The sequence below is a fragment of the Vollenhovia emeryi genome, unplaced genomic scaffold (genome assembly GCF_000949405.1).
Source record: "Vollenhovia emeryi isolate VEMERY1.0 unplaced genomic scaffold, V.emery_V1.0 DF939122.1, whole genome shotgun sequence".
Taxonomy (NCBI): Eukaryota; Metazoa; Arthropoda; class Insecta; order Hymenoptera; family Formicidae; genus Vollenhovia; species Vollenhovia emeryi.
This window is the reverse complement of record NW_011967244.1, coordinates 1,860,456-1,885,912: the sequence shown is the minus strand read 5'-3', so window position 1 is coordinate 1,885,912 and position 25,457 is coordinate 1,860,456. Positions and strand designations below refer to the sequence as shown.

General features: G+C 41.5%; 4 protein-coding genes across 7 annotated transcripts; 2 read left to right on the top strand and 2 right to left on the bottom strand.

Moving 5' to 3' along the window:
• Positions 1–2,161: 2,161 nt before the first annotated feature.
• On the top strand, positions 2,162–9,918 carry LOC105569922 (histone-lysine N-methyltransferase NSD2). Its single transcript, XM_012026780.1, has 13 exons — positions 2,162–2,725; positions 3,016–3,298; positions 3,490–3,893; positions 3,985–4,849; positions 5,006–5,172; positions 5,252–5,570; positions 5,649–5,871; positions 5,954–6,143; positions 6,448–6,877; positions 6,942–7,260; positions 7,355–7,575; positions 7,881–8,098; positions 9,583–9,918. Exons 1-13 carry the CDS (start codon positions 2,504–2,506, stop codon positions 9,793–9,795), a joined length of 4,074 nt encoding a protein of 1,357 aa, XP_011882170.1. The 5' UTR covers positions 2,162–2,503; the 3' UTR covers positions 9,796–9,918.
• A 421-nt stretch (positions 9,919–10,339) lies between these two features.
• LOC105569920 (CSC1-like protein 2) lies at positions 10,340–16,072 on the bottom strand. Its single transcript, XM_012026779.1, has 12 exons — positions 15,855–16,072; positions 15,372–15,498; positions 15,065–15,282; positions 14,702–14,981; positions 14,173–14,276; positions 13,822–14,014; positions 13,601–13,715; positions 13,330–13,526; positions 12,822–13,148; positions 12,421–12,696; positions 12,109–12,342; positions 10,340–11,831 (listed from the first exon to the last, which is right to left on the bottom strand). Exons 1-12 carry the CDS (start codon positions 15,872–15,874, stop codon positions 11,631–11,633), a joined length of 2,292 nt encoding a protein of 763 aa, XP_011882169.1. The 5' UTR covers positions 15,875–16,072; the 3' UTR covers positions 10,340–11,630.
• Positions 16,073–16,398: 326 nt separating this feature from the next.
• LOC105569919 lies at positions 16,399–22,009 on the bottom strand. Of its 3 annotated transcripts, none has more exons than XM_012026777.1 (5): positions 21,914–22,009; positions 18,941–20,938; positions 17,656–18,339; positions 17,314–17,551; positions 16,399–17,068 (listed from the first exon to the last, which is right to left on the bottom strand). In XM_012026777.1, exons 2-5 carry the CDS (start codon positions 20,929–20,931, stop codon positions 16,805–16,807), a joined length of 3,177 nt encoding a protein of 1,058 aa, XP_011882167.1. In that variant the 5' UTR covers positions 20,932–20,938; positions 21,914–22,009; the 3' UTR covers positions 16,399–16,804. The 3 variants fall into 3 exon arrangements, with proteins under 3 accessions (XP_011882167.1, XP_011882168.1, XP_011882166.1); XM_012026778.1 differs by having other exon boundaries at positions 21,844–21,921; XM_012026776.1 differs by lacking the exon at positions 21,914–22,009 and adding an exon at positions 21,150–21,262.
• Positions 22,010–22,257: 248 nt separating this feature from the next.
• LOC105569918 (probable glucosamine 6-phosphate N-acetyltransferase) lies at positions 22,258–25,406 on the top strand. 2 transcript variants are annotated; one of them, XM_012026774.1, is made up of 5 exons: positions 22,258–22,405; positions 23,468–23,588; positions 23,822–23,884; positions 23,962–24,128; positions 24,264–24,505. In XM_012026774.1, exons 1-5 carry the CDS (start codon positions 22,391–22,393, stop codon positions 24,492–24,494), a joined length of 597 nt encoding a protein of 198 aa, XP_011882164.1. In that variant the 5' UTR covers positions 22,258–22,390; the 3' UTR covers positions 24,495–24,505. The 2 variants fall into 2 exon arrangements, with proteins under 2 accessions (XP_011882164.1, XP_011882165.1); XM_012026775.1 differs by lacking the exon at positions 24,264–24,505 and adding an exon at positions 24,512–25,406 and having other exon boundaries at positions 22,264–22,405; positions 23,962–24,089.
• Positions 25,407–25,457: the final 51 nt, after the last annotated feature.

The following is a 25,457-nucleotide window of genomic DNA, read 5'->3' as shown; positions in this document are numbered from 1 at the left end:
TATTGGCGATCTCCTTTTTAAAAAATAAATTTTCTCATTGGGACCCGACGGTCCCGACATCCGACAGCGACGACCGACGCATTGTATAACAGGCCTCAGGTTACCAAGAAAAGGTTACGTTCCCTGCCACTGGAGGAAGATTAAATCCAAACTGTCGGACGCGAGAAACGATACACTCGAGTGGAGGCCGAAGTTGGGCGACGAGGACGCTACGCTAAATTCTCTAAAACCTCCGACCTGCCAGAAGCTTAATACTCTACCTTGCAAAGGAAGATCTTGGTTGAAAAACTAATAAACAGGAAGAAGGATGTGCCAGGAAGGAGCGGAAAAATCTCTTTGCAAGCAGCTTTTAGCAAAGATCCAAGTTTCACGACGAGAAGCTTCATCGAGGATCTCGGGCGCAATTACAGTTGCGTTCCCCGTGCGACGTGACGCAGCCTCGCCCTCCGCCGGACGCTCCCAACAGCGCTGCTTGGCTCCCTTGCACGCCGCTTATATACCCCGGCTCCCCACCGCCAGGGCTCCAGCCAATGAACCCGGCGCGCTGCTACGTCGAGCACCGATTGGTCGGCGCCAGGCATCGCCTGGGAGTATAAAAGGCGGCGCACGCGAGCCTCGCCGCAGACAGACGGCGGAGGTAGCTCGACGGCGTAGGATCTGGTCTCGCAGTTCTATCAGGATGGACCACTCGCTTCTTTTTCATTGCGGATTTTGGCGAGTCGAGGCTCACTGAAGCCGTGAACGCGGCAATGTGGACTACGAGATAAACCTCAAGAATTATACTTTGAGTTGGAGACGCGCGTTTTCCTGCGTAATAACAGAGAAAACGCTGAGAACGGCCACGCCGACGCTTTACTTTATACCGTTTTAGGAAACTGTTTTGCGCGCCCTTGCGCCCATCCTTACTTTCGAAACTATTTTGCTACGCATCTTCCGGCACTGCCGACAAAGTCTCCACTTTATGCGTGTTTATGCTACGCATATTTTTCAGGATTATGCTGTGAAATTTAAAATTACGTTAACATAAATTATCTGCATTATACTTGCATCAACTTTTCTCATGTAGACAATGTAAATTTTATAAATTAGATGTCAGGATGCGTAGCACAGACATGCACCAGTGGAAATTTTGTCGGCAAAGTCCGAAAATGCATAATGAAATAGTTCCAAAAGTAAAAATGGGAAAACAGTCTCCCGAAACGATATCAAGTAAAACAACGGCGTGGTCGCTCTCAGCTTTCTCTCTGACGTAACACGTAAATGAAATCCTCCAATCAGAGTCGACTATTCCCCTCTACACTAAGGGAATAATCGACTCTGGAGGATTTCCTTACGGTTTACGTATTACGTGTTAAGGCCCGAACACACGAAAAATAAGCAGTAAAACTTGTGAGAAATGAAGGCCTTCACACATAAAATTCCGTAAGGACGTAAAACGCAAGCATAAGAAAATCGACCAATCACAGTCGAGAACGTAAGGCAATAACGCAAGCAGTGGCAAATCCAATCTGTTGATTTTCTTACGCTTACGTTTTACGTCCTTACGGAATTTTATGTGTGAAGGCCTTGACCAGTGGCTGTCGAGAACGCGAGCAGCCATCGCTCGTCGCTGCCGGATGTTTCGAACAGAAATTTTCTCATTGGACCATCGGCTACGTTTCGGCGTCCGACGGTGACAACGTATTGTAGAACAGACTTGAGCGGTGTAGCTAGTGTAGCACCCGATAGTACCAGCCGCTCAGAGTTTACATCGCTTTTAAAATTAAATGCCGTCATTTGTGCATAATAAAACGTTGGGAAGAAAGAGAGAGAATCAAAAATTTAGAGAGTCAAGTTTTACAAAGGCAAACAATTTATACGTTCATCGAGCGAGATGCTCGTATTTGCACTCTCCGCCGAGAATTTCGAACGCTACGCTATCAATGGCCGCGTTCGGCAGAAAAAGCTAATATTCGTCTCCCCGTGGAACGCAGAGATAACTGAGGGGAGGATTCTTCGCCTTTTCTCCGAATCCTCCGGTGTACGGTGGAAAAGCGGCGCGACCGATAAAGAAGGCGCGCTCGCGCCGGCCCGGACCGGACCGCCCGCCGTTTCACGCGGGACGACAACGCCGCCATGAGAACCGCCCAAAATCGCGGGAAACGCGTCCTGCTCAGGCGGCACGCGAGGTTCGTTCACAGTTCGTTGTTATCACAACAATTGGGACGGTCGAGAGGGCGGAGATCGAGGCCCCGCGTACAGGTCCGAGTGGCGCGGAAGCCGACGTTCGGTCCCCGGATGAGGTAGGCCCTCGTAGCGCCCGAGCACGGTGACGTCCGTCGAAACACGAGGCCCGCCGCCGTGTCGGCCCAGCGTTAGCGAGTATCGTTCACGACGAGTGTGCCCTCGCCGTTAGCGTTTCGCGGCCCTCGCGGCCGGTCGTCGTTAGGGGAGCCCGTCCGCGTCCACGGTTCGCGCCGTACGGGGCGCGAGGACCTGAGGATGCCGTTCTGAGCGCGGCGCCATGAGCACAAGTGGGACGGAGTTCAGCGAGGCGTCCGCGCCGGATCCCGCCGGATCCCAGGCGGTGGCCGACGTGAATATCGGCGCTTCGACGAGCGAGGACGCGAGCAACGATGGGGAGGCTCTCATGGACGATTGTAATGGCAGCCCGTCCGGACGGAGCCGTTACGGCCGTGCGATTAAGCCCAGGTTCACCACGGCCACTAATGTCGATTGCCCGCAGGTACACGCCGTGCACAGCTCTTTACATGGACGCTTCTCCGGGCAACGGAGCGTCCATCGCGCGTACTTTTTAGCCCAATGAGAGTACAATGTCACTAGTGAGACCTGACGTTAAATGTACATTTGGATATTTGTGTACCAGCAGCCAACGTACAATGCTTTTCGAGCAAAGTTCTTTTTTTTTCCACGATAAATATTGAACCCTGAAATACTATTGGGTTTTTTAGTACTCCAAAGTTTGCCGTCTATCGGCACTTACATAATACACTCATCGCTCTTATAATTTTGCAGACTTGGAGGCCAAAGACGCGTAGACAATTATTAAATTCCATCGATGCTAGCGTGGACGAAAATATAGATGATATTAGTATAGCTAATAATACAGATGAGGCCAGCGACTCGTCTACTACGTTAAACAGTATAGAGGAGATTCTATCTCCGACAGCAATCGGCCCTGGCATTGAATGCTCGTGGAAGGTGGGTCAGTTGGCGTGGGCGAGAGTCGGCAATTTCCCATTCTGGCCTTGTATGGTAACGGTCGATCCGGCTTCAAGGATATATTATAAATTGAGAGGTAAGTATCTAACACTCGTTAATTTTTACACTTTGCTTACCTAAATTGCGGTGTGTTCGAAAGAAGAATTGCTTTGGAACGTGTACAAGCACGAGAATCTGACGCTGTATTTCTCCTACATGCATAGACGTTATTTAAAAAGTGTGTTCACGTAAAATGTTGAAAAATATCTTTGTTATTTCGTGGCGTAGTTAGATCCAGGTCAATTACGACAATGGTGCATGTTCATTACTTCGGAGACAAAGGGCGACACAGCTGGGTCTCGGCAAACTGTATGATGGAATTCACGAGTCTCGTTGACTTCCTGAAATTAGGAGAATCACTGACTGCCGAAATGAAGAGGAAGGATTCTAAGTACGCTGCCGCTTTCATTGTGAAGCCGACAACAAAACCCAAATGGCAAAACGCTGTTCATGAAGCTACGCGAGCACAGCCAAAGACAGTTGAAGAAAGAATTGCAATTTTTGCAAGAAAAAATAAATTCTCGACGTCTAGAGATTCAAAATTATTTACTGTCAATGACAAAAATAAGAACAAAAGGAAATACTTGACTGAGCAAGATGAGCTTGATATTAAACGTCCTAAGCAAGAGAATGTAATGTCAATAATTCTTTACATTTAGTATAAATAATATTTAATTTAGTACTCGTCGCGTGCGGTGTAAAATTTTATTTTTACTTTTACAGGTATCTAATGAAAAACCGGAAGTATCAAAGCCACGTAGATCGAAATTATCAAAGTCGAGAAATTCATTGATTGTAAATGGTAAAATTAATTCAAAACTAAACTCAGATTCTCTGTCTTCGTCTCCTGCATGTCATAAAAGTTCTTTCGAAGGTACAAACGCAAACATGAAAAATATGGAGGATGAGAGTATGTTTAAACTTTATTACGAAGACAACAAGCATTTGCTAGAGATTGAATATCCCTATATGCCAGAAAGCGACATTGAAACATACTTGAGAAAAACTTGGCACGAAATGGGCGCGGAATACCACAAGAAATTCGGATTGCACATGACAAATGAAAGCTTGCACTTGAAGGAAAGCAGTCCAGATGAAGTCGAGATGTCGGTCGACGTCGACACAACTGTGAAGGAGAATAAAAAGATAAAGTCTAAGGTTGACAGGGAAGAAAATTCTGCTTCTGAAACGAGACGAAGGAGATCGTACAAAAGCTTGCACTCGCATTCGAAAGAAAGCACACCGGAAGACGACGATATATTAATTGATCTTGATGTAACTATAAAAGAGAATAAAAAGACGAAAAATAAAATTGATAGGGAAGAAAATTCTATTTCAGAAACGAAACGGAGTAGACTGTACAATCTCTTCAGAGGTCTGAAGCTAGAAAAGGTTTGTCAAATTTGCGAGAAGACAGGCAAGTTAACGAGATGTAAGGGGCCTTGCTATTCTTACTTTCATTTATCGTGTGTAAAACCTGGCGAATCCAGTCCAGAATATTCTGTTGACGAGAATACATTAGATGACAGATTACTTAGCGACTTGAACATAATTAAAAGAAGTATTAATGGCGAAAACGAAAATAATGGTAATTATAATGATTAGATATACAACTTATATATGTGTGTATACATATTGCATTGAGAAAAGTAATTTTTTCGACATGCAACGTGGTAACAAAAGACAACTTTTTCACATCAATCCAATACATGGTTAAATGCGACATAATATTAATCGAATTCAGGTAAATCCGAAGAACAAGAGGACGAGACATTCAAATGTATCGACTGCCTATCTGGAGTAGCACCCGCTTGTTTCCTATGCAATGAGAGGGAAGGGGATAGAGTTAGATGTAACGTTCCAGCTTGCGGAAAACATTATCATTCCAACTGCTTAATATCGTGGCCCCAGGTAAAACTTTGCGTTTGCATCACAATATTATAAAATGTCGATAGTTCCCAACATTGATAAACATTTATATCTTGTTCAGTCACACTGGCAGGGCGGACGCTTGATATGCCCGTATCACGTGTGCCACACCTGCAGCTCCGACAATCCACAACACAATCGTTCGCGCGCCACGAACGAGAGAATGGCAAAATGTGTCCGTTGCCCTTCGTCTTATCATGCGTCGACATTGTGTCTGCCGGCTGGTTCAGCAATTTTAACGGCCAGTCAAATTGTATGCCCAAAACATTACAAAGCACCGCATCCTCCACTGAATGCAACCTGGTGTTTCCTCTGTACACGTGGTGGAAGTCTCATTTGTTGTGACACATGTCCGACTTCCTTTCATTTGGAATGCCTAGGTAATTTGGATTAAGACGTTATGGTTAATATAAAGTATAGTACCTGCAAATCAATTATTCTTTATGTTGGTGATTTAGGTATAGATGCGCCTGACGGTGGATTTATCTGTGAAGATTGCGAGACAGGAAGATTACCTTTGTACGGGGAAGTTGTATGGGTAAAACTCGGCCATTATCGATGGTGGCCGTCTCGTATATGTTATCCACATGAAATTCCTGAAAACGTTAGAGACAAAGCTAAAAGTCCTGGTAAATTTTGCGTAATGTTTTTGGGATCCAATGATTATTATTGGGTGCACAGGTAAGTAGAGGGCTTCCTTTTCGTACGAAATATTGCGATTAATATATATTTGTCTTCTTTTTTAATGTTTTAATCCTTACAGAGGTCGGGCCTATTTGTATCAAGACGGCGATGGAAATATAAAACCACCTATAGGTAAAAAGTCTATGATGGATGATGCATACCGGATAGCGCTTGAGGAAGCCAAAAGAATACATCAGCAAGTAAAAGCGAGACGATCCATGACCAAGGAACCGAAAGGACTGAAACCGCCACCATACGTAAAATTAAAAGTACGGTTTATACCATGTGTTCGTTTGCGTTTACTTGCTTGGATTTAATTTTGGTATACATTTCAACTCTTCGCGGCATCGTCCACATTTATTCGATTAGATCCGTCCATAGATTGTTGTTCGCGTTCGTTCGCTGGATCTTTTTTAAATAATTTATTATTGTAGTCACAACACTGCTGTCATTATTGGAACAACTGATTTTACAATTAGAAACATAGACACATTATACATGATAATTTGTTGTAATTTAATGAATAACTGCAGTGAAGAGCTAGAAACCTTGTTGAAAATAAACATATGACAGGTCAATAAACCAGTGGGTAACGTGAAGCCAACCGAAGTCGAGAGCGAAGTGGCGTGCGAATGCGAGGCCACGTGGGATAATCCTTGCGCGCCTGGTACGGATTGTCTGAATCGTATACTAATGGTCGAATGCAGTCCGGCAAATTGTCCAGCTGGAGCCAAATGCATGAATCAGTCGTTCGTGCTGCGACAATACCCAGCGATGGAGCCATTTCATACCGTGGGCCGCGGATGGGGCCTGAGATCGTTGGAGGAAATTAAAGCGGGACAATTTGTCATCGAATATGTGGGAGAAATTATAGACGACGCCGAATACAAGCGCAGATTGCATCGAAAAAAGGAATTGAAAAATGAGAATTTCTACTTCCTGACGATAGACAACAACAGAACGATTGACGCGGAACCGAAGGGAAATCTTAGTCGATTTATGAGTGAGTATATCGTGGATATACGAATGACGGTGATCCCGAAAGTCAATTATGTTGTTGTTTGTAGATCATTCGTGCGCCCCAAACTGCGAAACGCAAAAGTGGACGGTAAACGGAGATACACGCATCGGTCTATTCGCTTTGCGTGACATAGACAATGGGGAAGAATTAACGTTTAACTACAACCTGGCGTCCGACGGAGAAACGCGAAAGGCGTGTCTTTGCGGTGCCTCAAATTGCAGTGGTTTTATCGGATTAAAAGCACAAAAACAACCGTTGCCAACGGTTACACAAACGGTTACACAATCGGTTGCACAAACGGTTACACAAACGGTCACGCCGTTAAAGAAAATTTCTACGCCGAAGATAGATAAACGATTTAAAATGTACGTTAATTGTAAATCTTGTTACTCAATGTCGTCTTGACATGGTTGTTGTGGAATCAATGTATTAACGAATTTTATGGTCTTTATCTTTTAGATGGAGAATATACAGATGTTGGCAATGTGGACTAGACATATCATTGACTGAAAAATTTATAGTCTGTTCACAAAAGACGTGTAACAAAAAGTATCACAAAACATGTGTAGTAATCGATGAAGCAGCAGAATCGAAATTCTGTTGTCCGTGGCATTTTTGTTCAGAATGCGGACGTCGAACATCAGCACACTGTTCATATTGTAGCACTGCCTTTTGCCAAGGTAATTCGAGAATATCATCAACGCGTATTTGCACAAATTGTTCCAACATTACTGAATCTTATCCAACATTCCTTTCCCTGCAGATTCTTTACTCAATTTAATACTTATTATTAAACCTTGAAGAATATTGAAACACCTAAATAATTAAACCACAGAGGTGTAAATAAGATGATCTCCCTACTCGATATTTTCATTGAAGAAAACTCAAGTTGCTATAAAAACTTATATACTATAGATCTTGTGTACTATAACGAGCTGTATGTGTTATAAAAATTAATATGCGATCTTGTTATTTGTGTTGTTAGTTCATCTCGATGGCAACTTATTCGAACGAGAGAGCGAGAAGGGTGGCGTCGTATGCAAGTTGCATGAAAATGCGGATGCGCAGAAGTCTGTCGAAGACGAAAAAGAATATTCGGATAACGATACAGATAAAGAGTATTCTTCGACAAGCTCCACTAGTCCGGTCGTAATGGAAAAAATTGCTAAGCGAGAACCATCACCAAGGGTTTCTATCGTAGAGGTGAGATGAAACCTTACTCTCTATCTGTGTCATTAGTAAACATATCACTGCGATCACTCAATTAATCGCAAATCTTTATTAATACATATTCACCAGAGGTATTGCATATATTTTATGTACAGATATGCATTTGCAACACAGTTAGTGTTTTGTATCCTTTACCTGTATTTCTATATTGTTTGCGCATAATTAAATTGAATGTGTCATTACTTTGGTGGTGGTAAAATTTGGTAAGAAAAGAAAACTTATATTGAAAAATACATAATTTGAGATTTATTGATTATAATGCATAATGTCTTAATAGAGGCTAGGGAAGAATGTGAGTATATAAACAAGTAAATGCATCTTTAATTTACCAAAGAAGCCATTCTTGTTTATTTCATTGTGTGAAAGTTTACATTATTTTACATTAACTCGATAGCCCTAAAATTGTGAAAATTATGTCAAATAATTTGGAATCTAACCGTATCTACATAATCAATGCAATCTTTTATACGATCATCTTAACTGTATGATATAACAAAGTTTTATTTGTGATTTCATCGCGGCTATATGTAAGCAATGATCATTGTTGTAATGTTATAACATAATGAAAGTTATGTTGTAATATTGGAAGGTAGTATATATGTCCACAAAAAAACAAAAAGAAACTGAAATCTTTTTTTTAAATTATTTTTCATTACTCCCAATATCCCTACTCCTTTAAATTCGCAGTAGTAGACACTTGGTAGAAAATAAATATTTAGCTTTGTATTTGCAAATAAAACTTTTTGCTTAATATTGGTAGATGTGTGGATTTATTATTGATAAGAGCAAGTTATATAAATTAATGCATTATATAATAATACTTGCGCAATTAATGTGAAGCAAGTTTACTTATATCATTCATTTAACTTTAAGATTACATGATGAATAGAGAATTGCATTTAATTCAACAAGAAATATTTTTCCAAGATGATGTAAATTTTAATCTATCAGTCTCTACTACTAATTTTTACTATTTAATTGCTATACATATAAATTGATTGAACAGTTACATGACAATTGTTACTTTCATTATAAATTTTTTCAATTATATAACACTTTTATCGTGCTTATATCTATTAATGTTATAAGAAAGAAAATGGCAGCCTCTTCTATTTTCCATACCTAGAAACGAATACTTAAATTTAATCATTTGAATGGTTTATATGAATTGCTATGAGTTTTACTGATTTTAAACTTGAGTCGTATTTATTATGGTTTATTTCCTATTTTCAGTTTAGAAACTCAAGTCTCGTCTATTATAAAACGACAATATCCCGTGTGTTTATATGTATACAATATGTACATATACTTTGTATCATGTATATATATATATATATTGCTAATTCCTCTTTTAAAATGCAGTTTCAAAGTACATATTGTTACACAAACAACTATTTCGTAGACTAGCATTTGTATTTTTCATAGAGATCGTCTTAAGCAACAATGTTGCCTCACAGGTTCATCTAAGCAGCGAAGAGAGTGAAGAATCTCAAAAGGAAGAGGAAGAGAACAATCTCGAGAATAATATCACGTCATATGATAAAAGTTCACCGACAATGAAAAAAGCAACACTTCATAAGTCACAGAAGAAAGAAAATCAAGCGAAGGAGTTAAGTAATCTTACATCTAGTCAACTGGAAGCTATAATTGGCGTTAGCCTCCATGAATGAATTTCTCTGTCTCATTCAATGAAATTCCCCGTTGTCCATATAGCAAAGCTTACTAATATAATTGACGATTATATATAATTATATCAGTTAATAAGTTATATATAATTATATATAATATAAATTCTGTGGAACATTAAAATTTACATATACAAAAATTTACTTCACTTGTTAATATATTTACATCTATTAATCTCGCAAAACAATTATAAAAATAGAAATTATGTAGTTGACGTGTTTATATTGCGAACGTGTATCATTGTAAAATTAGACGTGGTGCCTTGATAAGCGAAAAAGAATGAGTAAAATACTGAGTTTAATCATATTTGTCACCAGCAATCATAAAATTGTTTAATGAAGTTTGGTCGAACTCTAAAATTGTACAACGACGCATTGTATGCGTTTGAATAAATTATCTTATAAACTTGCTGAAAAAAAACTTTAAAATGAAATCTTTTATTTGTTTATTTCGTGAAAAATTAGTCTCTCTTGGATAAAATAATGGAATATTTATAGAGGGGAAGAATTAGTCTGTAATATACAATTTATAAGAGAAAAGAAATAGCTTTTATTTTATATTTAAAGGTTTACTTCATGACACTTGTGTTTAAATATACACTCTATAACAAAATGCAACTGGATCGTTAAAATAACATATAAAATGAGTTGTGTATTCTAATTTCTTGTGTGAAAAACAGATAACAAACAAAATAGAATAATCGAATCACAATCGTAAAAATTTATAATACGTGTTTAAGAAATTATATATATATGTATGTATGTCTCTAACTATTTATCTTGGAAAAATTTTGAAAAAACTTTTAAAAAGACACACAAAGAGTACACATTAATTGGGCCAAAGTTCATGTTGAAATATAAATTTCTAATATTATATACATATGTGTGTATACATATATATATTTGCCAAAAATTTATTATGTATACTATATCAATTGCCTATATATAAACAGGATAAAAAGTACAGAAAATATTATAAGGTGCACCCTCTCATATAATTCTCAGAATAGAAATAAAATATCCCGCTTAACTGTATTTTCTGTGTTTCTATCATTGCATTACTATTAACAATAGCTGATCTATCAAATCATTAAAAACTGTGTAATTATTGCTGTATCAATTTCATGATAAATATAAGATTGATATATACATATTATAAAGATTACTTTAAATTTCCATAGAATAATTACATTATTTGTAGTAAGAAAATCAAAATTGTACCTTTTATTAATTAAAAACTATTTCCATGTAAAACGTGTATAGTTGTAAGTTTTTTTAAGTTATATAGCACTATTATATTAATGCGTTAATATAATACAGTTATAATATTAAAATGTATTAAGTGTACTTAAGACATTTTCTGTTTTTGTACTGCCAGATTTGAAATGACAAGATAGATCTTTGTAAATGATATTTTCTTTAAGTATCAATTAATCCTTCGTAGGGCTCCATATAATTCTTAATACCTAACTATTATAAAATAAGGAAGTAAACGAAATTTATGTTAAATTAATTATATTAAATACAATCATCATTTTTATACTTATCACAAATTATTATGTGGTAATCAAGTATTTATAAATACAATTATAAATGTAAGTAGACAGAGTGATGTTAAAGTAGTATTTTGCAATTGCTCTTTTAAATTATACCTACGCCAATTTAACGTAACGCAAGGAGTATTTAAAAAATGTACATTATTTGTGCTGCGGTTTCCCTAAATTGCATTAGCTTCTTAATAATTAGAATACACTACTAAACAGGTAACTTTAAACAAGTTACGAAGCATTCTTACATATATATCGAGTATAATACAGATTTTAAACCCTCTGTTCACCGCCATAATTTTGGTAAAGCTTTGGACTTTCTTGTATAGAGGAAGTAGTATTTGTCGGACTCGGTAAATTAATTTCTGAATTCGAAGCAGTCGATATGGTTTCCTCTATGGATATCTGAGTCTTTCGCAATACTGGTGCTACGAAATTTTGACCAGTTGAGAGGTCCCTTTTTGGTACTGGAGTCTAATGAAAATGATTAAGAATTAATAATATTCTAAAGTCATACGAGTCAAAAGAAGGCCCTGTTAGAATTCCTATCTTTCTTACTATGTAAAAAGTCACTTTCTTCACTAGCTGAATAATTTTTATGTTTCATTACTTTTACTGTAAAGATTTGAAATCAGGAAAGTAATAGTATCAAATTATAGTATATTGGAATAGATGACTCAATTGAATCTAATTCAACTTTAAACGGAATCTTCAACAGTGGCCTCCTGTGAAGCTATTCAAATTATAATACCTTGGGTTTTGATAATGGTAATGTAACACCGGTTACCAGGCCCAGAATACTCGCACAGAGACCAGTGAGTTGTACCGCGGCTAATGGAGACAGACCATCTCTTACCAGACCTAAGGCTAAAAGAGCAGCTTGCGCTAAAACTGGCGCTGCCCCTGCTGCACCAACTGCCGCTCCAGCCAATTGGCCACCACCGATACTCGGTCCGTAAGCGAAGCATAAATTATGCCTGTCCACCTAATCAAGATATTTTCATTACAGGACATATTGTCACAATTACAAGTTACTGCCATAATTATATATATTATAAAGTACCAAATGTTTGACTACAAGATATAGTAGTCCAAAAGGAGTTATTAAAGGACACGCCAAACTGTAGACGGTTGTCATAGTAAAGACTAGCAGCAACCATGCGTAATGGGCTCCCAGTGGAAACTCCCACAGCACCGCTTTCCTAACGTGTATCCTTTCCGCTCGACTGCGAGCGATGCAAAGTCTGAAGGTGTACAGCGCGAGTTCCGGGAATCTGACCAATTCTAATCCACTCCCGAACAAGGCCGCAGTTATGACGTAATTTACAAAAAGGGCACCCTGCAAATTTTATATTTCCGTATAAACCAATACCGTGCAAATGTTGTAACAATAAGGAGAAATTGTGCTCTTACTGAATTAATCTAGAATAAATGCGATTCTTATTATTGCTAGAAGAACCTTACCTGATCTGGCAAAAATACGCATTCCCACTGTGCCGTATTATTTCGGTCATTTACAGTCCAATCTAGAAACGCTGCGGCACTGGTTAATCCTAAACTAGGTAATATGAGCACCATCAGTAGCAACAGAAGTAACGTTTTTCTCATAACAACACGATTTAAGCTGCTTTGCGTCCAATGCCTGACGAGCAATTCGCTCCTCGTGACTAGTGCGGGCATCAGAGCAGACACACTGACTAACAATACGGTAGGCAGAAAAGATGAAACTACTACACTAAATTCCTTAATCTCGCCAGCAATTGGTAATTTGTTGACAGTTGTCACTATGACCTAAAATTTTGATATAAATAAGTACATTACACGTTTTGTATAAATTTTTTAATATTTCCAAAAATCAACAAAAGAATCAATTAAAACGTTAATTATTGTATCGAAATGCCATAAGCGTCAATCTTCTTCTATTTATATAATATTCATTGTAATGTGCTCTTGCTAAAAGAAATTGACTTACAGCTGGTGTAGTAAGGAAAAACAAGAAAAGTCCCAAAGCGAAATTTATTAATACAGCATTCAGATACCAACACGGCGTGGGGATGCTTAGATTTTCCCAAAATATATCCGATGGCATCGGCGCATAATCCACGATCCACTTTACATTCGGCGACGACCTCAGCTGCTTGCGCATAGTTTTAGCTGCACCGGGTGTCCCTATTAATCATAAATTGTTAATTCTCTTCTTGGACTCGAGACAGAAAAGGCAACGCATTGTGTAAACGAGATACCTAAAGTTACAAAGGCAACTCCAAGAGGTTTACTAAGCGCCACATTCTTCTCCTCTTCAACTAGCGCCGTTAGTCGTATCTCCTCGTTGGTGTAGAATTCTTGAGCATCCACTTGCTGCAGATTCAAATTTTCCATTAAAGGTAATATCTTGCACGATAATGCGTATAAATTGATTTTATGCTCGCGTAACGTCCATATTCCGTTTTATTCGGATATTTACCTTGTTGCAGCAATGCCCAAGAATTTGACCGCACGGGTAAGGATACATTTTTAAAGATTCCCTCTTCTTGGCATAACTTTCGCAATATAAACGCGCCTGTTCCGCACAATCCCTTTCTGCATCCAGCTTTGAAAGACGTTTTATATCATGAGCCAACGTAATGTCCTCCACTGTTAAAGCAGGAAATGCCTCCCTGAAAGAGTTGTTAATGCATAAGAGCAATGCACACGTAAAAGAACAGATTGTTACAAGTTATCTAATATTTTCATATCGGTTTCTTGTCAACATAAAGCGACAAATATTATCTGCCAAAGGAAAGTTCGTGATTGGCGAATATCCTTTTCTACATACTTGAAATATTCGGTAAGATTCTCGACAGTGCACTGTTGCTTCGGTATATCCGTAATCAATAACGTTCTCGCTACAAATTCTCCAGTAGGCCTAGTATCCCGCACCTATCCACACACAAATATGCATAAATTCCCACTTGTAGTCTCGCGTGAACAAAGCATTCTTATCTTTTGCACACGAGAGAAAAGAAAATGCATCTCATCCCGGGGGGAAGAAAACCACATATCCAATTTTATCCAATTGTATCAAATAATGTCAGCTATGATAAAATTTCATCAGATTGCATCCAAACTTTCACGCATCCATTTACAAGTATATCAAAGCAGATGTGGTCAGATATTTATACCGTTTTATCCAACTATATCTGACCACATCTGCTTTGATATACTTACAAGCGGGTGCATAAAAATTTGGATATAATCAGATCAAATTTTATCACATGACATCTTTGATACAATTGGATGCAACTAGATACATGGCTTTTTTTCCCCGGGGATAGCACATGCAGCAGGCAAACTTGGCGCAATACCTGCTTCAAGCGACGTCTCATGACAAATCCGCCGACCGGCAGATAAGCCAAGAGCAACACCGTGTACACCCAAAGCCCGAATGACGTGGGCTCCAGGTTGGACAGTGTCGTGTGGCTAAACGTCGCGCTGTCTCCTGGTTGCATGCTGCCGTGAAAATTTATCGGCAGAGCCACGCACAGCGATACAACGAGCATCATGATGGTCAGTATGATCAGACAACGCCCGAACATGATGTACAATAGTCCATCGGGCCCTGCGCGTTGTAGTAACTCATCGTCGCTGCAATAAGATTTACGGGCAAGTAAGTCGCGCACCAGGCGCGGGACAAGGGACGGGGTGTTTCAAGTGCGCCGAGCACTCACGTGATCTTAAAAGCGGTGGCGATCCACGAGAGAAACCCTCGATCCAATTGGGAGAGCTGAGAATTGACGGAGGCCTCGACGCACAACGGATCGGTGTCTCTGTTTTCATTAACACCGTAGAACAGCTCCATCCACCTGTTGTCGGACTTTTGTAGCAGCGCCAGGCGTCCATAGTTCCACGCTTTTTTACGCAACAGGCCGAATAGAGTAACCAGGAGCTGCGGAGGATAAGTAAATTGCATTTCGTCGGGCGGAGTAACCGGGGCCGCGTAGCCAAACGATAGTAAACGACAGATCGTAGACTCACCAGGAATCCTATTACATTTAGCAACAAGTTCTCGGGTATTCCTGCGTACACATCCGTGATTATTGTTTTGTTGTATCGGGGATATGGAATGCATGTTTCTGCGGAAGGAGTGTCGCGCAGAACCACGCTGCAACAAGTAAACCAAACGTTATGACATTGCAATGAAGCGTCATTGGCGCGGATCGCGCGGGGATCCCGGTAACAAGCGACGGGCGGGGACAGGTACGTCGAGATACGGGCTAAAAGAAACGCACGCGGGGTCTCGCGAGGGGTCTGCGTGTGTGCGCAACGTACTGTTCCGTCATGTCAGTCGCGCCTGCCGAGCATCGCCGTTGATCCCGCACTGGGCGCGGAAGAGCGAAGTCGGCGGCTGTGCAAACAATGCGGGAGATAAACGCGATAAGACGCGGGCTGGATACGCGGACGGCCGAGGGAGAGGAGACGGGGAGCGGGCGATCGCGGGCGCGGGGCTCAGCCACTCACCTATCGTAGGTGTAATCCATGGTCGGCCGGGACGCGTGAATCAGTGCGCCGTTAAACGAATGCGAAGGTGCATGTTAGCAAACGCGTGTCAATTTGACACATCGCACGCCGTCGTGTGCCGTTGGTCACGCGAAAGTGCCTCCGAGCGAGCGTAACCTGACCCTAACCTAACCCGGGTACTCCGTTGCTCGCGCGTCGTTGTGTGCGCGTGTGACGCGCGAAACGTCATCGCGCGGGTCGCACGTACACGCACGCGCGCGCGCGCGCACACACACACGCGCGCGTCCGCGTTTAATCGCGAAGGAATATTTACAGACGGAGCGTTAAAATCCAGCCAGTCGCTTTATCGAGTAATTTTATCAAGCCGAAAATAGTTCCTGCATCGTAATTCGCGATAAAATTCCACGCGTCGAATGATATATCGCGCCTATCGACTGATAAAAGAAATATACACTCCACTCTAAGTGGTTCTTCATTAGTTTTATCAGCGGCATTGTATAAAAGTTAAGATGCACTGGGACGATAGGCAACGCTCAAAGCAGAATTACGTAGAGAGAACTATAATTACAAAATATATGTCTTACATTTGTACACGTACATGTGTGACTTGCGGTGACGCAAGTAAATATGCGCCAAAAGGAAACATTGTACACGATAGCTTATGGGATTTAAATCCCGCTCTTATATATAATTGCTTTGTGAATTAAATTTCTAAGGCTAAACTATGTTGAACTAAATGTAATAACTGAATTGTATTTCTCCTTGATTGTCATGTCTAATATGAGACATAAAAGTATAGATACTTTATTGTTCGCATGATCTCTCTATGAGCTGTCGGACAAAACGATAATTTTAAAGCAATCACCTTTTGTACTATAATGATATAAATCTGAAATTTATATTATAATATAATATATTATTATATTTCGAATATTTCACGCCTGTCTGCCTCATTTCCGTTGATAAAGCTTGGTCAATTGTAGCTCGCCCGTTGTGATAGAATCGATAATCCAGGTTTCCTTCAGGCCGCTCGCGCCAATAGTAATTTTAGCGAGGTTGAGATCCTCGGTGACGTGTCCGCCCGCTGTCCTTATAAGTTCCTTAAGCGTGTCACACGGCACCGTGGTCCTGCGTTCGACATATATCAGCCCGCACGTGGTGAATAATTCTGGGATGTACGAAGGTCCAAATAGTTGCCTGTCCTGCCGGTTTTCCTGCAAAAGGAACCACCCACGTTGCACGATATGCGAGCGCATAGATGTACAGTACGGTGCGTTAATTCGCTCCGGGTCGTATTGTCAAAAAGCATCTATATTTAAATAACCAAGTCCAATCTTTGTCCACCCCTAATTATCACCCGAGGCAAATTGATGCACCGTACTGTGCAGTCGCGATCAGGAAGGTTGACTTTCTGACCCTGACCGCACATAGAATCTTATCGCGCGCATGTCGGCTCTACCTGCACCGCCTTGGAGAAGTGTTTCATCTCGAACGTCTCCGGATCCAGCCACGCGTTGTTCTCCAAGGACTTCAGAACCCACTCTAAAGTAACAAGCCAGCAGCCTCTTATTATTCCGCGGAGAAGATTCACCGTGCGCACGCCCGTGCTCACAACGTGAGTCGTCCGCCTCGACACGTTCAGCTCCGTCTCTGCCGCGCCAAGGGACTTGACGATGCTCTTCACCAAACTCTTGTCCCTGCATAATAGAATATTGCAAGCTCGCGCGAGAACATCGGAAATTATTTCAGCTTGAAAACGAGGATTAGAAACACCTCGAGATAAAGTTACGATTATTATTACCCGTGTGACAATCCAGTCGTTACAATGACGATTCTTTGGGATTTGTGCGTGTGCCGTTGAGTAGATATTGTGCGACATTTCGCAAAATCATCGAGAGAATCTTCGTTCTCCGTCAAATGATTATCTCTATTCTGCCGATGCCTTTGTAATGCATTCAACACGTCTTTGTCGGCAAATTTCTTGACGACGATCTTCTTGCTAATAACCTTCCTCGGTTTTTGCGTTTTCTTATTCTGTTTTTTCTCATTTTCTGGCATGTCACAGTCGTCGTCCGACCACGTGTTGCTCGCGACATCCTGCTTGATGTTACTTGTATTATTTTTGGGACGCATCGACTTCCTTTTCGGCAGCTTCCTCTTCTTCAGCTTTTTGTGGCGTTTTGTAGACGTCGATTCCTCAGGTGTACACTTTGCAATGCTTACCGGGCTAATTGAATATTGAGAAGCTTCGTTAATCGGCAATAATCGTCTTTTGCCCTTTTTGGCCGGGATACATTCCGCATTGTGTACAGCTGCATTCCTCTCGTCCGTTTCAGGCCTTGTCCCGAGCATATCTTTTACGATCGTTAATGGAGTTAATAAAACAAATGGATCGCAGCTAGGTATGTTTTCTGTAGCAACGGTAGTCTTCATTGTCTCTTGCGTCCCAGTCGACGTATGCATTTCATTTGAAACTTTCGAATGCCTAACAACACAAAAGATGTTCACTTATTTAATAATTAATCTACATAATATCTACGTAGCAAAATATTAATATAGTAATGTAACTATATAAATCACACAGCGGTGTTGTATATATGACTTAAAGTATTATATGCTTTAACATTTGCGTATATTTAGATATCAGAGAGAAATCTGAGAACGGCCACGCCGGCGTTTTACTTGATACCGTTTCAGGAGAGTGTTTTGTGCGCCCTTACGCCCATTTTTACTTTTGGAACTGTTTCATTACGCATTTTCTAACTCTGCCAATAAAATTTCCACTGGCGCATGTCTGGAGTCTGACGTCTAATTTATAAAATTTACATCGTCTACATGAACGGAATTGATGCAAACATCGTGCAGATAATTTATGTTAATGTAATTTTGAAATTCCCAGCTCAATCCTGAAAAATAGGCGTAGCATGGACACGCACAAAGTGGAGACTTTGTCGGCAGTGCCAGAAGATGCATAGCAAAATAGTTTCGAAAGTAAGGATGGGCGCAAGGGCGCGCAAAACAGTTTCCTAAAACGGTATCAAGTAAAACGTCGGCGTGGCCGCTCTCAGGTTTCTCTCTGTACTTACAGAGCAACTGACTTGGTCTCATCATTCTCCTCCTCGTTATCCGAATTTATGTCGCTGTTACAAGTTGCCGCGTTATCTATATGCTGCGTCGCATGTTTTAGTTGTGATCTGAACAAAACCGAGCGACTTATCGGATACGGTGTTCCCTCGACGTAGCTGTAGCTACCTCCGCTGTTACTCGAGCGCCTTTTATTTCTCATTTTAGAAACATTCGACTGATCGTTACCGGGAACCTGCTTTCTTATTGAGATATTTCTCATTCTCTCCATTAAACTAATGTTTTCGAGAGAGTCTATATCACTCGTTTCTTTATTCTTTGTCACCGATGAACGTTTTGTATCTACGCTTGAACGATTTTTATCCTCGTCATTCGTTTCTTTATTCTTTGCCACCGATGAACGTTTTGTATCTATGCTTGAGCGATTTTGATCCTCGTCGCTTCTTCCTTGCCATGTTTTGCGCATGGAGTCTACCGACGTATTTACCTGCAATGACGTTCGAATGGTATTTGCATCTTCGTGTTGATTATTCGAAACTGTTGACTTCTTATCGTGGATCACTACTTCGAAATCTTGGTTGGCGCCACTCCTTCCGTCCAACGAAGTGTTCACATTTAAAGATGAGCGAGCCGTGTCGCTGCTATCAGACAGAAATATCGTACGGCGTCTTTCGTTTCGATATTTAGTCTTACCGTCGTGTTCAGTGGGCGCCTGCATAGATACAACTGTATCCACGTGGACACTTGCTACGTCCCGACTTGCGTCACCTGCGCGGGGCAAGTCGGCACGCGCGGTGTTGTTTCGTACAGTAATTTTGTTTGCAGGGCACTCAACGTCCTCCAGGCCGGATGCATTTTCGTCCCGCTCTATACTACTTTCTTTGGATCTCTTTCTGCTCTCGCTACAATTATTTGCATCTGAATTTCTACTCGGCGAGTAAGAACCGTGTTCCTCAATACCGCCATGAACTTCCGTCATCTCCATTGATATTACTTTGTTCGTTGTGTACGTGGCGCGGGACAAGTCCTTGTTAATTCCCTTGTCAGCCGTTGCACTGTCCTCGATGAAAGTGGAGCAAACAACGGGCACCCCTATGTTGTCTGTATTCTGAACCGAGTGTACAGTCGAACGCGTGTTGTCGGGGCTCTCGAGCTGTTTCTGCGAATGCAACTGGGGTCGTGCTCTGTGCAAGCTGAGTCTTCTGTTGCTGCCGCTTAGTATAGGGCTGTCGCCGTGACCCACCTGCCTTTGCAAAAGTGGCAAGTTCTTCAGAACAACATTCTCGACTATTCTACATTTCGGTTGCTCTTCCGCCCGCCTGTCTCTCTCAGCGAACAGTCGTCTTTGAGTTAATCTGGATTTATCCACGATTTTCTCGAGACTCCTCCATCCTTCGCTCGTCGTCGGTGTAGCGACAATGTCGGAGCGCCGATCCTTCCTCTGTCGATCAGTTACGTCCAGCGTAACCGTTTCGTTCCCAACATTTGGACCGGCTGCAGAGTTTTCTCCACTTCCCAGTACCATTGAGGTTTTTACGGAGAGCTCGTTTTCCCTGTCAAATATCTGTTTAGTCTTGCATAGAATCGCGTCTTTCAAACGCTTGCAACTCGTTTCGAGATTGCGCTCCTTGATGCTTATATCCTCCAGATTGATCGTGAGACGTTTCACCTGTGCACCTTTGATCCGAGCGGGCATTTTCTTGTCTACAACACGCTTCTTTGTATCACGTTCGGCTCGCCCGTATCTATCGTCAGGATCAGATCGACGACTCTTCTCGTAGCTGTTCCTGCCTCTCGACAATCGTCCGACAGTCCGCACATCGTCCGCTGCTCCCTCGTTCTCGATCTCGGTCTTCCAGAGGGACCCGTTGCCGGAATCCGATAGATCTTCGCTGTAACTCAGGTTGACTCTTAGAGAACTGCGCCGACACTTGAAGCTGTCATCCTCGTCGGACGAGTCCGCCACGAATGTCTTTCTTTTAGTGGGACTCATCGTTGACCTGTGCATCACACAAATTGCGTTATTGTATGTATTCTGCATTGCGTGAACTCACATTATTGTGCACACAATTGGAGGAAAGTCTATGAGATAGTAGGTTTTCAACGTCCGCGTTCAATCGCAAATCTCTGTTCGCAACGGATTTCGCTCCAAGGGCAAGAAATTCATGCTGGTACCAACGGACGATGCCTATTAATTTAGCAGACGCTCACATTAGGAGTCTCGTAGTAGACTTTCCTCTACATCGCAGGCTCGCATCAAGAACGAAGCAGGGTAGGGCCCGAGCAGAACGGCCGTCTTGTTGTACTCTTAGGACAATGTTTTGCGTTTTGAATCTATGTCTTAGGGTGGAGTCCCATGGAGCGGAATACGCGGAAGCGGAATCAGCGGATCGCCAATCACAAGACCGTTTCGACGGAATTTTTGAAAGGGCTCTATCAGAATAATCTTGCGATTGGCGATCCGCTGATTCCGCTTCCGCGTATTCCGCTCCATGGGACTCCACCCTTAAAGTAACAATAACTGTCTTGCGGCTTAAAGGCCATTCTACAATTGCGTAAACGTAGTTGTAGGGTTGTAGGAGTAGAAGCAGTAGTAAGTGTTGTACATCAAAGTAATATACAATAGAGTGAGATACGTCGTAATTGAAATGAATGATTAGTTAGCTTTTATGTCCTATATCGTTGTAGTCGTGGAAGATCAAGTTCAGCCATCTTTTACAACAGGCTTTACAATCGGAAATGCTAGTTTAAAACTGTGTTTTACAACACTGTACAGCCGCTAACGCCGCTAACAACCACGTTTACGCAATTGTAGAATAGCCTTAAGAATACAAGACAACCGTTCTGCTCTCAGGCCCGTAGATTAAGAGCGCGAGAGATTAAGCAAGATATTTTTGCGCATTACCGTCGGATTTTCTCTCATAAACAGCACGAACTTACAGTACTCAGCCGTCATTGTTATTCAAAATATTTACCTCCACGCACAGCTTTACTCAGCTTTCGTATTCGCGGCCATGTTGGCGTCACATGAAACGCAAACATATAGATAGGCCGTTCGTTTCGAGCGTGTGCAACGAACGACGACTTTAGAGCGAGAAAAAAGGGAGCTGCGGCGGCATTTCTGCCTTTTTGATTTTCCACGGGAACCCGCGGCGTCTCTCGACAAATCTTTCTCGTCGGAGAAAGAAGAGTTCTCTTTTCTCTCTGTAAAGAAGAAAATCAGCCGCGCGAATTGTCCATGGAAAAAAATTAAGCGAAACGTCGCGTCTACGTTTCGTACTGCGTCCGCGGCGCGAATTGGTACGCGCAGACTCCGCCGCGCGCGCTGCGAGCGTCTCGGCACGTCAGTCATGGACAGGTTGTGTCCTGTCGCGTCAGGTGCGATCCGGCGTTTGCGGCGTTTGCACTGCTTCGTACACGGTGGCTGACGGGGCCGCGAAAGAGCGACGGACATGAACAGAGCGCAGGTACGGCGTCCATACGTTAGCGTTTTTCTGCTGCGCGCGACAGGCGTAGTCGCCGATGTCGCCTCTCGACGATGAGGAGGCGTTATTTAGAAGCGAATTGAAGACGAGAGAACCGGCCGCTTCGATAAGGAAGCGCTGATAACGGGAGCGATAGCGTGCTGTCAGTTTTGCGAAGAGTGTATTAAAACTTCGTAACGAGACAAGGGGTCTGTTTTTTATTACTGCACTCCTGAACTAGTGCACACTGGTGCAATGAGTTGGAATGAGAGGTAATCTATTTGTTTCATTTTAACTTATTGCACTAGTTCAGTAGTGCAGTAATAAAGAACAGGCCTACTGTTTCATTTTAACTTATTGCACTAGTTCAGTAGTGCAGTAATAAGGCCCGGTCTACAATAGGCTTGTTTTCTGTTCCTACACTAGTGAACTAGTGCAATAAATTGGAGTAAGACAAGCATATTTTTTCTCATTCTAGCTTACTGCACTAGTTCACCAGTGCAGGAACAGAAAACAAACCCAATGAGTCGTTAGTCGTTAGTCAGAAGTCGCAACTATATGTTGATCCTTTTCCTTTCTGGGTGGAAGAAAAAGGACCGACATATAGTTCCGACTTCTGACTAACGACTAACAACTCATTGTAGACCGGGCCTAAAGAACAGGCCTAAGATAAGGAAACTTACTGTGTCGCACTAATGCTAATATAACGTTATTTTGTATGTTAATTGTCCGAGCATGTCACTTGGCTGCGGAATAAATCATTTCTAGAGACTCGAGTACTTTTCTATTCCGCAGCCAACATGCGTGAATGATGAAATGTACAAATGTAATGTTAGGCTTGGACTAGTTTACAGTCAATTGTTATACTTAAGGGGGCGATTAAATGTTTCGTAGCCAGTAAAATGACCTGTGGAGCATCCGTACGGATCATGTTTCGGCTAAGCACTCACGAACGTGTTTTTAAGACGAAGTTGCATATAAAACCATTGGCTATAAATAGGCCTCGGTGTGCGCCGAGCGCACACTAGTGCAGGCAATCGAATTCGCTATCGTTTCATTGTGCAGGGAAAGTCTGTCGAAGAGGACGACGCTAATCTCTTCAATCCCACTATATTGGACAGATTGCCGATATCGCACGTTGCTGGGCTGCTCATAAGACCACTGAAAAGTACGGATTATGACAAAGGTAATTGGACGTCAACGCTGCGAAGATAGGGGGAAACATTTGCTGTAGCTTTTTTATCAAACGTGTATCGTTCAGTCTCTGATAAATTAATGTACATTTGTAGATTATTTTAATTAATGTAACAGTCAACTCTTCCTTGCGAACAGTTCAATTAGTTTTAGATTATTTAAATTAATTAATGTAACTTTCGACTCTTCCTTGCAAACAATTCAATCACTTGTGAACTCTCGCAGGCTTCTTAGTCCTCCTGTCGCAATTGACAGACGTCGGAAATGTCACCAAGGAACAATTCTTGAGTAAGTTTTCACAAAATGGAGATTCAACTCCGCCGACTTGAACTGGCGAGATTAAACCACGTCGCCCCTGCTTTTAGATAGATTCTACAGCATGAAGGCTGCCGGCGGTTACTACGTCGTCGTCATCGAGGATGTAAATTCTGGGAAGGTGATAGCGTGCGCCTCGCTAGTCGTGGAGCAGAAGTTTATCCACAATTGCAGCTTGGTACACAATTCTCATAAGGCGCTTTCTGGCGATTATTTGGTGCATATGCCAAAGTGCACCAGAGCGTGCTCTCGGTGTCGTAACTGCTCTTACACCTGAGAACAGCCAAGTTCAATATATTCCGATAGAAAAATTTATTTTATTAAAACAAACTCTCCTATTGGATATTTTCAGCGTCTTTCTTCGAGGTGTAAAGGTATTCATGACGCTGAGTGTACAGTCATGGATCGTTTCGCAAGAGAGGATGTGATTTGTTTCTCCACTCTAGCCGATCGACGAATTGTGAACGAGCGGAGGAACAACAATTCCCCTCTCGCGAAACGATTCATTGCCGGTCAGTGTGTACTCTGGTACACTTTGGTTTTATGTTCTTGGAGATGTAGAAATGGCATAATCCCATATTGACACGATATCCTTTACAGCGAGGACGCCTGGAAGACGTTGTGGTTAACAACAATTACAGAGGCCAATCGTTGGGAAAACTCGTGGTGACAATCGTAGTGCAATTAGCGCGATACTTCCATTGTTACAAATTATCTCTGGATTGCGTAGATCGTCTGGTGCCGTTCTACGAGAACATAGGCTTCAAGCGGGAGACTAACAACGCCAATTATCTCAATATGCGCTTCCACGGCGAAAATGCCACTGAACAGTCTCATTTATAGTAACTCGCTTGTCATGGCCTTATCTACCGGTAACGATAATCAAGTACTTATTCGTGGTACGGTACGCTGAGCTGAAATATAACGTTACATCCCTCTAAGTTATATTCGAAGGACATTTGGATACAAATGCTCCTTTGTTAAACAAAATTGTATGTTCTCTCTATGAAGAAAATCTCATTATTTTATGAAAGAATTTTTTTTAGGAGAAATCGATATGCTTCTTTTTATGTATAAGAGAGAAAGTTTATCGTACTAACGTTTGCGCGACTTGAAATTAATTATTTTATATTCTTTTTCCTTCTTCCTCGTGTATTAGGCTTAAAGTTTTATCCAGTTCGTTCTGGTACGCCGAGCATTTGGTTTTATACTTGATCTTCGGTAGGCTGGAGGACTATACCCCTAAAGGGGTACGTGTGGTGGTTGCCACCACTTCTCTCTGAGAGGTGGCGTCTGAAAAAAACCAGCGGCGTTCGCGCCACATGTTCTTTTTTACCTGTTATTAATACAAGTATTAATGGGCGTGTTCGCGCGCGTGTATCAATTTTATGAAAAATGGGGCCCTACGTGCATATAAAATACACTGTCGTATTATATCATAGACTGTATAGGTTGTAAAAAATATTAATTGTTAAATAAATAATTAACTTTTACTTAACATATGTATATTTTTTCATGCATATAATGTTAATAAATAATGTTGTAG